This window comes from Syngnathoides biaculeatus, chromosome 15 (genome assembly GCF_019802595.1).
Source record: "Syngnathoides biaculeatus isolate LvHL_M chromosome 15, ASM1980259v1, whole genome shotgun sequence".
Classification (NCBI taxonomy): Eukaryota; Metazoa; Chordata; class Actinopteri; order Syngnathiformes; family Syngnathidae; genus Syngnathoides; species Syngnathoides biaculeatus.
Genome location: NC_084654.1, coordinates 24647328 through 24661213, shown reverse-complemented (window position 1 = coordinate 24661213; position 13886 = coordinate 24647328). Strand labels below are relative to the sequence as shown.

The 13886-nt window shown below is 48.3% G+C and overlaps 1 protein-coding gene across 3 annotated transcripts; it reads left to right on the top strand.

Moving 5' to 3' along the window:
* Nucleotides 1-3153: 3153 nt before the first annotated feature.
* alms1 (ALMS1 centrosome and basal body associated protein) lies at nt 3154-13881 on the top strand. 3 transcript variants are annotated; one of them, XM_061843502.1, is made up of 21 exons: nt 3156-3452; nt 4309-4416; nt 4496-4616; nt 5341-5681; nt 6260-6402; nt 6949-7102; nt 7570-8127; nt 8242-8357; nt 8771-9012; nt 9201-9610; nt 10208-10342; nt 10517-10648; nt 10830-11017; nt 11186-11446; nt 11952-12045; nt 12125-12268; nt 12340-12551; nt 12659-12755; nt 12830-12887; nt 12980-13079; nt 13692-13881. In XM_061843502.1, exons 2-21 carry the CDS (start codon nt 4332-4334, stop codon nt 13737-13739), a joined length of 3639 nt encoding a protein of 1212 aa, XP_061699486.1. In that variant the 5' UTR covers nt 3156-3452; nt 4309-4331; the 3' UTR covers nt 13740-13881. The 3 variants fall into 3 exon arrangements, with proteins under 3 accessions (XP_061699488.1, XP_061699486.1, XP_061699487.1); XM_061843503.1 differs by lacking the exon at nt 3156-3452 and adding an exon at nt 3477-3801; XM_061843504.1 differs by lacking the exons at nt 12340-12551; nt 12659-12755; nt 12830-12887; nt 12980-13079; nt 13692-13881 and having other exon boundaries at nt 3154-3452; nt 11131-11446; nt 12125-12263.
* Nucleotides 13882-13886: the final 5 nt, after the last annotated feature.

Sequence of the window (13886 nt, the reverse complement as noted above, 5' to 3'; positions counted from 1 at the left end):
ATATGAAATGTGAAAGTCACATTGGGGTTTTTCAAACTGTCAGATGAGGTAAAAAAAAAAAAAAAGAAACAACAAACAGTAAAATAGCTCATTTTTAAAATGGAATCATTTTGTAACATTGGTATTAAAAATGAGTTCTTTCCAACAAATTGAATAATTATTTATTTCGATAAAGGACTGAAAAATAAATCCAAAAATGGTCGAGATCACACAGATTTTCTTTCTTGGTCCATCTGTTGTATGCTGAATAATTTTACAAAGATGGTGCTTTGGCTATCAAATAATTTTGACAATAGTTATTTTTTATTCATGTAGGGCGCCGGTGTCAAACTCTGGGCGCTAGGGCCAGATCCGGCCCGCCACATGATTTTGTGTGGCCCGCGAAGGCAAATCAGGTGTGTGTACCTCCGTGATTTTGGTGAAAACCTGAACCACTATTTCCCACCTCCAAAGCAGGCAACCGGGCACGAGGACCACAGGCCTTTGAAGTCCACTTCGGGGAGTTCCGGGCCGCCGGGCCTCCAAATTCTCTGCTGATCTTGCAGCGTTCACGAGACGCTTTTGATTGTGACGGCGGGTCGGACACGGGATCGGTCGCAAGTGGAAGGGGAACGGATGGGAATTGCAAAAGGCAACAAAAAGACATTCGGAACTTCTGAACAAAAAAGCTCCAATCTTCTTGAACGCTTTTTATACGATTACTCGTCGATGGTAATCTGGTAACACGTGAAATAAGCCTCATCAGCAAAAACTCAGTTTGACATCAAAAAAGTTGAATTGGGGTAAGCGTTATTTTCATCACAGTGACAAATTTCGCTCCTTATGCCAAGTGAAATTTTACTTGCAGCAAGTCCCAATTTTTCCCTTTTGGATAACATAAAGTCATCCAAGGCAAATGGCGCCACCTGCGGTTTGTGATCAAATGTCGGCGTCTTCCTCGAGAATCTCCTCCGGATGCAAATGTGCAACTGGACGGAAAGATGATCAAAAGTTGATGGACTCACCGGCGGGACGAGGGCTCGTCAAAACGAAACCTGATCCCGAATTTCTCACGTAGCAAAAGCGGGTCGGTGGCGACGTCGGTGCTGCGTTCGAGGACCGTCGGGGTTAGAAGAATGTCCGCGCCCATATGGAGCGCCATCTGCTTTCGCCTCGTCTGCCGGCGTCCGGCGGTCGCTCGGATGTCATCGAGAAGTCGAGAGGAGCATTCCTGTCATTTTGTCAACCGTCGCTTCGAGCAACTTTTTGCGGACAAATCGTTTTGGATTTCAATCTTGTGTGATCAGGCGGGTTCATGCTTTGGAGTCGTGTTTGTCGGCGACGTTCGACAAAAAACAGCACAAAAGGGAAGATGGAGCTGTTCGTGTTGCTTTTTGTGAACAAATGTCCTCGTTTTGATTCTCGTGTTACTGCTGTGGTGCGTTTGAGTGTGTCTGTTTGTGACATTTATTCTGTTGCTTTTTGTGAACAAATTATTATTTTTTTTAATTTTGTGTGACTGTTGTGATGCATTTGAGTGCGTCTCTTTGTGACATTTGACAGAAGCAGCACCAAAGCGGAAGATGTGGGTGTAAGACGAGTGACCGAGTTGCCTTTTGTGAACAAATGTCCTCGTTTTGATTCTTGTGTGGCTCTTGTGATGCATTTGAGTGCGTCGTTTACGATGTTTGACAAAAAGCAGCATCAAAGTGAAGTTGGAGACTTCAGATGATTTACAAAGTTGCTTTTTGTGAACAAAGGCCACAACATTTTTAATTTTTTTTTTTTACATTTAGAAGTCAAGCCCCTTTCCCAAGGTCACATTTAACGTTTTCATGTGAAATTCATCCCCTTGCGGCGATGGACTTTTTAAAATTTTGTTTGATTTTTTTTTTCAATTTGGTTGCGCTACATTAGCATCGCTATCGCTGCGCGACAAAGGGAGGATCTCACACGTGTGCAGGACAAACGTCGACAGGCTTTCCTTTTTTCTTCTCCGTCCCCCGGCCGACATTTTCCACTCTTTTGTCTGCCGGGTTGCCACGGCGACCCCATCCGTCGGTCATGTAAATATTCCCTCGTCATTATCGATGCTAATGAAATGCGGCGCGCGCCGTTATCCGTCCGACTGAAACGCTTTATTGTCTCCGATTTGCACGGCGGCCGCTTCGCGTCCCCTGTTCGATTGGGCTGATTTATGGCCGATTGAAAACGCAATTTCATTTGTTGCGGGGGCTCTTCGACTGGCGCCTCGAACAAACAAACAAACAAACAAACGTGATTTTAACAAGCGTGTGTTAAAGATGTATTTGTCCTATATATGTGAGGAATTTCCCCCCAAAAAAGAAGAAAGTGGGGGCAAAGATACAAGTGGAATTACTGCATTTTGTGATATTTTAATTTGGCTCATTTATTTAAATGGAGTTGTAATGTTAATCTTCACATGGTCGCGCCCCTCAGTTTGAAAACCCACTTCCCGAGTGGAAATGGTTGGATAAACAATTGAACACATGAACAAAAGGTGGGGTGATGTTGCCCCCTGGAGGCGTTTGACGATCAATAGAAAATGCATTTTGTAAGAATAGCCATCCATTTTCTGAGCCGCTTATCCTGAAGAGGGTTGTCCTGGAGCCACACCCAGGCGCCATCAGGCAGGAGGCGGGGCAAACCCGGAACTGGTCGCCAGACAATCGCGTGGAGATAGACAACAGTCGCACTCACAATCACACCGACGGGGCAATTTCGTCGGCAATCGTTGCAGAATTTTGGGATGCGGGATGAAACCCACGCAGGCACGGGCAGAACATGCACACTCCACACAGGCGGATCCGGGATCAAACCCGGGACCACAGAACTTTCCAGCTGATCCATCGTGCCACGCTAATAATAATATCATTAATAATAAATAAAAACGCTTGGCGAAGAAACGATTATAAGGATACATTTTCAACAGGAAAGCAGCTAATTGGCCTAATCTGGGAGGGGTCGGTCAACAACGAACAACGCGATCAACTGTCTTAAATGTGTCATTCACCACTTTTGGTGTCGAAATTGTCGACTTTATTTACCGAGAATCGACATTTTGTCTTCATTGCGTCACATTGGAAGGCTGCTGACTTTTTGCGAGCGGGGTGTAATTAGGTTCTTCGTGTGTAGGGGGCGATGTCGGACAATGTTTGAGTTTGAGAGGAGAAGAAGACTACTTCCGGCAATACTCGAGTTCAAAATGAAAACGAGGTTTTTCAAATCTTGGAACGAAAGCGTTAAAACGTGATTAATTGACTGATACGGATAGCCGCTTTTATTTTCCACATCTATCAATGCTGACATGAGTAAAACAGTTCATGTTGGGATTTTTCTCGCAAAAAAATCAATTGTAATATTAACGTTGCTTGGATACCTAGAAGCGAAGTCAGCAGGAAAAAAAATAATAAATCAAATGACGGCAACGCATTGAAAGCGTGCTACTGGAGGTAATTTTATGGTCTTAAAAGTCCCTTTAATGTTGTTTATTTGGCCGTTGTGGTGTGCTCTATTGTTGTGTGCTGTCCGACCGAGCTGCGAACATTTAAGCTAGCGTAGCTTTGTTGTTAGGCTCTCCGCTAATTTATTTGAGTTAAGTGACGTCGAGGGCTCGCCTCATTATCTCAAAAGTCACCAAAAACACGTTTTCCGACATAAATTCGCAATTGATTGAAGATCCACTGGTCGTTTGGAAGAGCCGAAAATTGCGGTCAGCAACCTGTTTGCTGGCTTGACAGCCCGCTTTTGGGCCTCCGGTCGTCATCCTCCATTTTGGCCATTTTTCCGAGTTTGCCTACGGTAAGTTCCAACATTGCCACCAGTGGGGTCAAGTGGGTGGTGAACTCAGTGTTGGGGCTTGCTGGCTGACCTCTTGCTGCACATTCAGATTTCGGGAGCTCAAGGCAGTTATGGAGCGTCTTCGAACAAGTTGCGGGTCATTCATGTCACTTGGAGGCCTTCCTTCATCATCTTTACAGTGGCCTGATTAAAACACTTGAAACGTGACATTTTAGTGTACGTTCAGGATTATGAATTTGCTGGGAACCGCTGCATATTTATGATTCAGCATTCTGAAGAAGACCCAGTTGCTGTTTTTGTGCTCAAAGCAAAGCAAGAAGAAATTATTCTGTTTGTGTTTTCTGGTGGCATTTTGGTGTCAAGGAAGCGGGTTGCACAGAATTGAGGTTTCATTTGGACAAAAGTAGTCCTTTGCCTCCCTTTTGTGGTATAGGCAGTTGCAATTTTTTTTGTGTGTTTTGTTGTGCTTCTGTTTCAACACAAATGCCGTATGTATTTCTTTCCCAGCCGGGCCGCCGGACGATGCCGACATGAGCGCGGACCAAGTTGGACGTTTCCGGCGCGGCTGTTCCAGGAATGGCCAACTGAACAGCAGCCCGTCGCATTCGCAGCTCCGTAAGAAAGATTTTACAGCCTGAATGTTCTTTTACTTGTTGGTGGGATGGTCTAAAGCGAGCTGATGTTTTTGGATCAGAATTCCAGGACAGCGCGTTGTCTCCGACGCTCGCCTTGCTGCCGGCGAACCGCGCCGGAGAAGCCAGTGTGGCGGAATATTCCTTTTTCCAGAAAAGCGATGCAGAATTTCTGCCTCTAAGGTAAAAAAAAAAAAGAAAGAGAAATGCTTATTTTCACATATTTGTAGTTAGTTTTGAATGTCTCGCGACTTAAAGTTGCCCGTTGGCGTTAATTACATAATTCTGGACTTACAATGTCTGCAGTAATATTTATTTGAGTTGTTTTTTTTTTTAATGGTTTTCAGCAAAATTGGAAATTGTTTTTGTCTGCAATAAATAAGTGAAAATGGTGACGTGATATCAATTTGCGTAGGCTTGTTTTGTTGAACTCGATCGCCTTTGCGGCAAAATGACGTCAGGGATTAATTTCCGTTTTGTGATCTTTTTCACTCCCGTTTCGAAAAACGCTTTTTAACACGACATGACGGGAATATTCTTTTTATGACGTTCCTTGATGATCGGGGCCGTCATGGCCGCGGAGTTTTGACGGCCGCGGCTGATGTCGACCCGGCCGACAGCCGCCATCTTGGCGCCATGTTCGTAATGTTTTGATCAATGACTGCGCAAAATGTTGTCATTTTTTTCAGCCCATTAGCTACCAAATGATAACGATGCAGTTTTATTCTTTACATTCTATGATTTTATGTAACTATTGTATATTTCAATAAATTTGAGGGTAAAAAAAAACAAAATGCAAATATTAAGAAGGACACATTTTCAATTCAGTAGAGCAACTAGTAAAATATAAATTCAAACTGTTTTTCATGAAAAGGATGATTAATAATCCATTGTTGTGATTTCCTAGCGCTTCTCTGGACTTTTCTGCGGGGCACGAGTCTGATGAGGGCTCTCTGTCGCAGCACCCTTTGGCCCAGGAGGTCGACGCGAGTTCCGTCAGCTGCGGCCCTCGCAGCACCCGACCGGACGGCGCCAGCGAGCTTTTGTACCGACAGCTGCTGGCCCGCACCAACAAATCCGCACCGGCAACGTCCTCAGGCCAGAAGTGCGTGCCGGCGTCCGCATCCCGCGGCGCCGAGGAAGCGTCTTTCCTGGGTTTCTTGCCGCAGTCCCAGTCCACGCCGGGCCTTCGAGAGCCGCCGTCCGAGTCCGCCGTCGTCCCCTCCAGCGACCACGAGTCCAAAAAAGGTTATTCCACTCTGGGGAAAAACTCATTTTACATTGGTCAGACTTTTGCTTTTCATTTTTAGTTGGTTTGGTTTTAGATTGGGTTTGCTACTTTTTGAAAATTCTTCATCGTGGTTTAATTTTAGTGTTCATGTTTGGTCTGAAATGATTAATTGGGAGAAAAAAAAAAAAACTACCTCAAGCTTTATTGCAAATTCTATTTATAGCCAAGTACTTGCTTAATGGATCAGAAAAGAATAAATTCTACTGTAATAGCTCACCTAAAATCGGATCAAGGCAATAACAGCGTTGCTGTGTGGAATTTTGTTGTAGTGAACTGAAGAGCTTCATTTTGACAAAAAGTAGTCCCTTTCCTGCCATCTTGTGGCAACTGTATGCAATTACAATGCAGTTCCGTGGGTCAGCAGTTCTTTTCGGTTCTTGGCTACTTGGAGGCCGGCCGGTCGAGGCCGCTGGGACTTCCGGATGGAAAAAAAAAAAAATCACCAAAGGAGATTTTCACCATCATTGTTTTGGATTGGAAATACATTTTGTGATCAGTCAATGCGGTGAAATGAACGAATGAATTTTCGTTTCAGTTCGCGACGGTAACGCGTTGCCGGACTCGAACGCGTCCCTGTTAGCGGAGTCCTCTGTCATCACCTCGGATGTGGACAACGACGCCCCCCGCTGGACGTCCAAAGACCAACGGGCAGACCTCAACATCGAGGAGAGAATTCCGGTAACCCTAACAAAAAAAAAAAAAAAAAGTTTAATCAAAATGGAGGACTACTGCAGAATCGACTGTATATTTTGTTTCAGTTGTAAATATACCTCAAATGATCTCCCCAAACAAAGTGATGACCATTTCAGATTATCGAAGGCGTCATTTTTTCGAGTGATTCTGTAAAATGAGGTTGAAATGATTGTTTTTGGATCGGAGTTTGGGGTGGATTTTATCACTTAATTGACGAGCATTTTGTGGAGATGAATCGCAACATTTTTGCTCTTCACGTGGCGAGCTTGGTGGCGAACACCCCCCCCCCCACCACCCCAAACAGCGACGCTTCTTTCTAAGCGCCAATTATGAAAAATCAATTTTGAAGTCCCTCGTGGTACGATTGGCGTGGCCAGTTTGGGGGCTGTTGCAGTCAAGCATTTTATATGCAAAGTCTTTGAAGTCGTGGGGATAAGTCCTAAAAATTCATAGGTGTTACATTTTTTTTTTTTACCACGACAAAGTAACCATCAGCGTCTTTTACGTGCGATGCGTTTTTATATTTCCCAGTTGTACCTCCAAAACCTCGGCATCGACCGATCCCCCGCCGACATCTTGACCCCGTTTGGGCCCCGGGGACCAATCAGGGAGCCCGAATTCTCCCCCACCGACCTCAGCACGGTCAAGGATTCTGTGGGGGGGACGCCCGCCAAGTTGTCCGAAGGTAAAGACAGGAAGCGCTTTCCTACGCCGTCGCATTCGTGACGCTGCCGATCCGGAAACACAAATACTATCAAATATCAAATTAATTGACAACTATTTCGATAAGCAATGAATCATTTCAGTCCGAGACCTATGAAAGCAGATTGATTGTGTTTTGTCAAAATAAGACATCCATCCATCCATTGTCCATGGCGCTTATCCTCACAAGGGTCACGGGAGTGCCAGCTAACTTTTGGCGAAAGGCAGACTCCGCCCTGAACTGGTCGCCAGTCAGTGAGTCGCAGGGCAGATTTCAACACCGTCGTGTGCCACTACGCCATCGAACCAAAGTTTGTGACTTTATGGACCAAAAATGAAGTTCTTCAAATAATGGATCGTAGCAACCTTAACAATGTGGAGTTATGCAAGCAGCCCATGATTATGTTTCATAATGTGAATTTTCTTTCAGGTTCTGCCTTGTCGTTGCAGACGGCAGCCCTCCAAAAGGAGACTTGGCGGACTCCGGCGCGTCGTTCCCTTCCGGCCAGGAGAGTCTTCCGGGCGCCGCGCGGGGACGCAGCGCCACGTCTTCGGCGTCATCCGCCGACGCCGGCCGTCCTCCCGCCCTCCCGAATTCCCGCTCGGCTGACGTCTCGAGTCCCCGAGCTCGCTCCTCGCTGTTTGCGGTGCAGTCGTTGTCCGGCTCGGCGACGGGCGCGGGAGGTTCCGCCCGTCTAGTGGCCACAAACTCTTCGCCGGAGCTCTCCGTCGAGATCCAGGATACGGCTTCGCCCCGGCGGGTCGAGCCGGAAGGCTGCAGCGCCGCCCCTCGCTCGCCGATCGCCGTCGGCCCGCCCCCGGAGCCCGCCCCGGACGAGGAGGTCTCGCTTCCGGACGGTACGGCGCCGATCCGGGAGGACCCGGAGGACCGATCGGCGATGAGCGACGGGAGCGGTCAGAGTTCGCTGACCGTCAGGGTGGCCGAGCTGCTGCGGGGCGGATCCCCGGCCTCCGGCCTGTCGGACCGCGACGACCCGGAACACAAACGTGAGAGCGAGCCTTCGCGTGCTGTCCCAACTTTACAAAAGAGCAGACTTCTTGCACGTACACGTTTTTTGGGGGCGTAGACTCACGGCACCGTGACCCGCGTTTGCCTTGCAGGGAGGTTCATCTTGAAGCTGTCGGAAGGCCGTTTTGACTCGCTGGAGTTGGGCGAAGAAGATCGGCGGCGCATCGAAGAGATCAAGGCGGCGATGCTCTCCAACAACTTTGTCACGGTGAGGATGAAGGAGAGGAGCAGGGAGCGGTCGCGAAAAATTCACACAAATGAATTGCTCATAGTTACCACCAGATGGCAGCAAAGCACAAAAGTTCCATCCCATGCTTGGAGCACATCACGTGTTCACGAGTGCAATTTTTCATCACCTCACGTGACGATCTTCAGTGCTAGTCGCACTCCCGTGGCAGGTGAACTAGTATACAGGTTTTACCAAGTACAGCATAACCCAACAAATTTAGTTCACTTCAAAAACACTTTTTTTTTTTTTTTTTTTTGAGTTTAATAATTAAAGCAACTCAATGATTTACTTTTGTGTCATTTTGGTGTGGAAATCAGATTGGCGGCGGCGTCTGCGGGCAACGTTTGAGAGTGTCGCGTTTACAAACTTTTTCTTTTCATGACGTCATCCAGAGCGAGAGTAGCACAGACACGGAGAGTACGGCAATGGCGGCGGCGGCGCAGCCCGTTTCGGACCCAGGGGGCGCGCGGACCCCTGTTCTTCCTGGACCCGAGCGCACCCACCCGGAGGATCGCGAGTTCGCCGGCGGCGCTGACGTCAAGGCGCACACGACCCGTATGCGGCCCGCCTCAGCCTCCTCGCTGACCCCCGACCCCCTCCCGCCCACCCAGCTGGACGCCGGGTTTGTGCACAAGTACGCAGTTTGAGTTGAAACTCTTACAGGGCTGAAGAAGTGAGAAAAATGGAAATCTATAATGTAAGATGTGGGCTAAAAGAATAAGAAAAATTTGGCGTGAAACTTTGCCAACAAATATAAACATTTATACAGGTAAATTGCATCAAAACTGATTTCCCAAAATGAATAATGAGTCCACTGCGCAGAAAGACGTCGTCGTCGTCGTCGTCGTCGGAAGGAGCAGGAGGAAGCGAGAGCGCCGCCGAAGCGGACTCGGCCGCTGGGCCGGGCCGGACTCACGTCGCCGAGGACACGACCATCCCGTTCGCTCAAGTGTCACGCGCCCACCTCGGCCTCTCGCCCAAGCCCCCCGAAGGAGGCCCCCGCCCTCCGACCTCCTCCTCTTCCTCGTCTTCGTCTCGTTCGCGGCCGACGGCGGAGTTCGTCCCGCTGAGGCGCTCCTCGCCCGCCCCGGGCGTCGGCCGGTCCGGCCCCCCGCCCCGGTGGGACGGACGCAGAGGGCTCGCATCTGCTCTAGCTCCGCCTCCTCCTCCTCCTCATCCTCACCATTCTGTCGCCGGCGGCAGCATGAGGAGCTCCACGCCGGAAACGCCAGGTAGGACCGTCGTGGCCACGAGTTGCCTAACGGTGGGAAGCGGTCCAATTTCAAAATGGAAATGCATAAGTTGGAGAGGAAAAAAAAAAAAAAAAAAAATGTAACGATGATGAAGGGCTGAGACAAAATTTGAAGGAAAAAGGCTAAAAACAATTGTTTTTCTTAAATGTAAAATTTTTATATATCAAATGTTTTTGATTGCAATGGATTGTCAAATCATGAGCATGCTGTTGTCCAATGTGGCAGTATTTCCAAGTGCAATTTTCATTGAATAAAATCCAATTCAACAAACTCCCATCTGGAATGCAAATGGCTAAAAGGAATATTTATGTACATTATTACTTCATGTCATTATATTATTCAAAAATGTGAAAAAAGTCATAGCAAATGTCTATTTTACATCGTATTGAAAATAGTTTGAAGTCATACAACAATTTTTTTTTTAAATAATGCATTTTGTAATTGGGATTACTGCAAATATTAAGCTAACAACACTTGTGTTGGAAAATGCCAATTTTTTGCTCTGTTTATCCGGATGGCGGGACTGCCTCAATGCCACAAATTTGGCGAAAAATGTTTTTGTCGTTTTCCACCCAGTGAGGGACGAGTGCGCCCCGCGAGCGGCGCCGCTGCGTCCGTACAAACCTCGCGGCGCCGGCGAGCTCTTCTTCGTGCCTCACGCCGAAGCCGACGCGTCGTCATCGTGCACCACCATGGAGAGCTCGCACACGGGTGAGACCCAAAAAAAAAAAAAAAACAAAACAAAAAGTTTCACCTTTCATCTACGGCGCCGGCCGCTCGCCAGCTGCCGCTTTGTAACGTGAGCCGCGCGACAGGCGGGAGGCGACCCCGCCCCCCGCCCAAGCCCCCACCTGACGTCGCCGCGATGCCCCCCCCCCCCCCCAGGTCTGGACGACGCGGTGCCGCCGCCGTTCCCCGCCGAGGTTCTGGGCCGGACCGACCCGGGCCTGGACCGCGGCGTCTTCATCAAGCACGCCGAGGGCATCTACAGCAAGAAACGGGCCAACGCGCACTCGGGTCAGTCGGCGGGGAAATTCCGTTCACACGAAAACATATTTTGTCTACTTTTATTATCTACAAGTGGGCGAAGGATAGTGAGAAATATCCAAACGTGAACATTTCAACATTTCCAACAAAAGCAGGTCGACAATTTACAGGCACAAAATGTACGTCTAACAATTCATCTTTGTGCCGCTAGGTGGCGCCGTGACGGCGGACGGGAGACTTCCTCCGGCCGCGGCGGAGCGCCTCGTCCCGGGAGGCGGAGTCGCGCGGCCGCCCTCCGACAGGGAGGCGTGGCTACTGGAGCAGCTGCATCGCCTGTCGGAGCTCGTCCTCGCCACCGGGGGCGCCGCCGAGCCGCCGACGAGTCGCGGCCAGACCCAGGTGCGAGTCACGTTTTTGGGAATAACAAGTTTCTAGGAATTCAAATGATAGTCATAATCATATTTTCTTTTAGTATGCAAGCATTTTTATTTTTGTAGAAAATATCTGCTTAGGGTTCACTTTTGTTGGACTTTAACTTCCTTCGACTTCGCTGCTGCGACGCGGCAGTCGTCCGCCGGCGCCGCCGCGTGCGTCCTTTGTCCCGCCGACAGAGACGAGTCGAGCGCCACGTCGTCCACGCTGGACACGGACCGCCTGGTGCGGGCGTTCGGCGCCCGCCGTGTCCTGAGCGCCAAGACGCCCGCGTCCAAAAGCGCCGCCCGACTGCGCAAACTCTACGGCGAAGTGGCCAAGCAGAGGGCGCAGTGGGAGGGGCGGAGCTTCCGCCCGGCGCCGCCGTCGGACTCCGCCGTCACCGAGCCGTCCGACGTACGTTTGCATGTTGCTTTTTTTTTTTCCCTTCTTCTTTGATTGTAACTGTTTTTCTGTCAAGAAATGCTACTTGTTCCCAAAAACAAAAATTTTGATAACTTTCATCAAAATAATTTATTATTTGTGAGTTGGAAAGTAAAACTTTAATCAGACAGGTCTGGATTTCCAATTCTTAAAATTTGTCTTCATATTTATATGATTTATTTATGTAATATTTACATTTTTCAATAATTTCTTTTTTTAGATATGATTCTGGCTACTTGGAGCAATACAAATGCCATCTTGGAATATGACATTTTTAATGAACGCATTACGAAAAATAACTTTATTCCCATACAATAACTTGAAATGAGTACAAATAAAAAAAAGTTTTCCGTTTTTCAAGTTTTTTTTTTAATTGAAAAATGCATTTGATTTCAGTTTTTCTTCTTGTGAAAATATTATTTTTTTTTTTTTTGCATTTTATCTTGTGAGCCTAACTTGTCGTGTTCGCGTTTGTCAGGCGACCGTCTCGTCGTCGTCGTCGCCGCCGTCGTCGGTCACGCCGCCGTGGCCCAGAAACGCCGAGCGTCCGCTCAGCAGAGGCCTTCGAGCAGGCAAGTCAACGAAATCTCTTTCTGGTTGGAAAGTTTTTTTTTTTTTTTTTTATTTTTTTTTCCCCCCTCCTCCCGCCAGTTGATGTGGAAATCGTGAGCAACGCGACGCGCCTTGGCACCCGAGACGTGGGGACCATGTTCCCGCCGGCGGGACAAGCGACTAAAGGTCACGCCACCCCCCTCAAGTACAGGAAGACGCGCGCGCCGGCGAAGCTCCCCAAAGGTCGGTCGCGACGCCGTTGGAAAAACGTGGACGCGGGCTTCGATGAAATGTGAACGTGCGCGTCGTATCAGCGGTGTGGTGGTTCGTCCCCTGGGACGACGACGACTCCAAGGAAAACCGACCCGACGGAGGAGAAGCGGCGCTAGAGGAGGCCGACGGACCCGGGACCGGTACGGTGTGGTACGACGCCGTCGCGGCCAGAGAACCTCTCGGGCAGCGACAAATGGACGACGACGACGACGGCGTGTATCCCGCGTCCTCCAGTCGAGTCGCGTCTCTGCAGGTTGCGCTTCAAATTAACATTTTAAAAACAAAATCCACAAGTGTCAGGAAGGAATACGAACACGCTGCCGCTTTTGTCCTCCTGCGTTGGCGGCGCCGCCCCCGCAGGAAGCGCTGGCCACGCGACGGGCCGACTTCATCTCCAGCTCACGCCGCCGGCTTCAAATCTTGCGCGTGAGGAAGACGAACGGAGGCGCGCCGCCAGGTGACCAAAGCGAACGTCGACGCTCGGAAAAAAACGACCCAAACTAGTTTGGTCCCGTTTTGAAAATAACGCAGGCGGCGCCGTGCCGGGGAGGGCGGTACCGTGGAAGGAGATGATCCAGCGGACCAACCGGTAACGACGTCTCCAGATGGGTTTTTTTTTTTTTTTTTTTTTTTGTCCTCGACTCGCAAAAGATTTCGTCACGGATGGAACTTTTTGCCCAGGATGTACGAGCGGCTGCCGGAAGTTCTGCGCAAGTTGGAAGCCGAGCGGAGGGAAGCGCAGAACCGCCTCAACCGACTCAACCTGCAGATTTACAACAAGGTGAAGCGACGCGCACGCTGCGGTTTGGTTTTTGATTGATTTGTGATTTTTTTTTTTTTAAAGAAAAGTCAGTTAGTTGAAAAAGAAAAAAAACTGATGTTTGATGCAGGTATTTATTTCGCGGGGGGGGAAAAATAGACTTTATAAATGTATGACTAGTAAGTTTATTTCGGCTTTTCCTGTTTGGGGTCAGACGAACGCTCATATTTTTACGCCGGTTGCCCTTCCTGACGCAGGCCCTCTCGGGGCCCCCAGTGGGATACGAACTCACAACCTCTGCTTGACCACACCAGTGCTCTACCCACTGAGCTATGGGGCCCCGTTTGAGAAATGGACATACAATATATATATATATACATAGAAATTGTGCATCCCACACAAACTGGCAAAAAAAGAATTTCCTCAACATTCAAAAATATTTTTGTTACAAAAAAACCCGATAGCGTGTCACGCTTTTAACAATTGAATTTTCTCCTCAAAATTTCTGACCCACGCAAAGACCATCAATACCGAATCATATTTGATGTATGTATAATTTTCTTGAAAATGACTGAAGTCGTTTTGTGCCTTTGTGGCGCAACTGAATCAACTTTTTTCCTGCCGTCTTTCTAGAGACTCACCCAACGTCGCCTGGACAAGCGCAACACAAAACCTTGGTGAATTAACCGCTGGATTTTTTTTTTTTTTTTAATGTCTTGTTTTTAAACGGAGCACTGATGTCAGGTTGGACATTTTTTAAAAATCTTAAAAGCTCACAAAGAAAAAATGTTTTCAAAAATTAAAGATGGGTTGCCAAGCCACAATTTA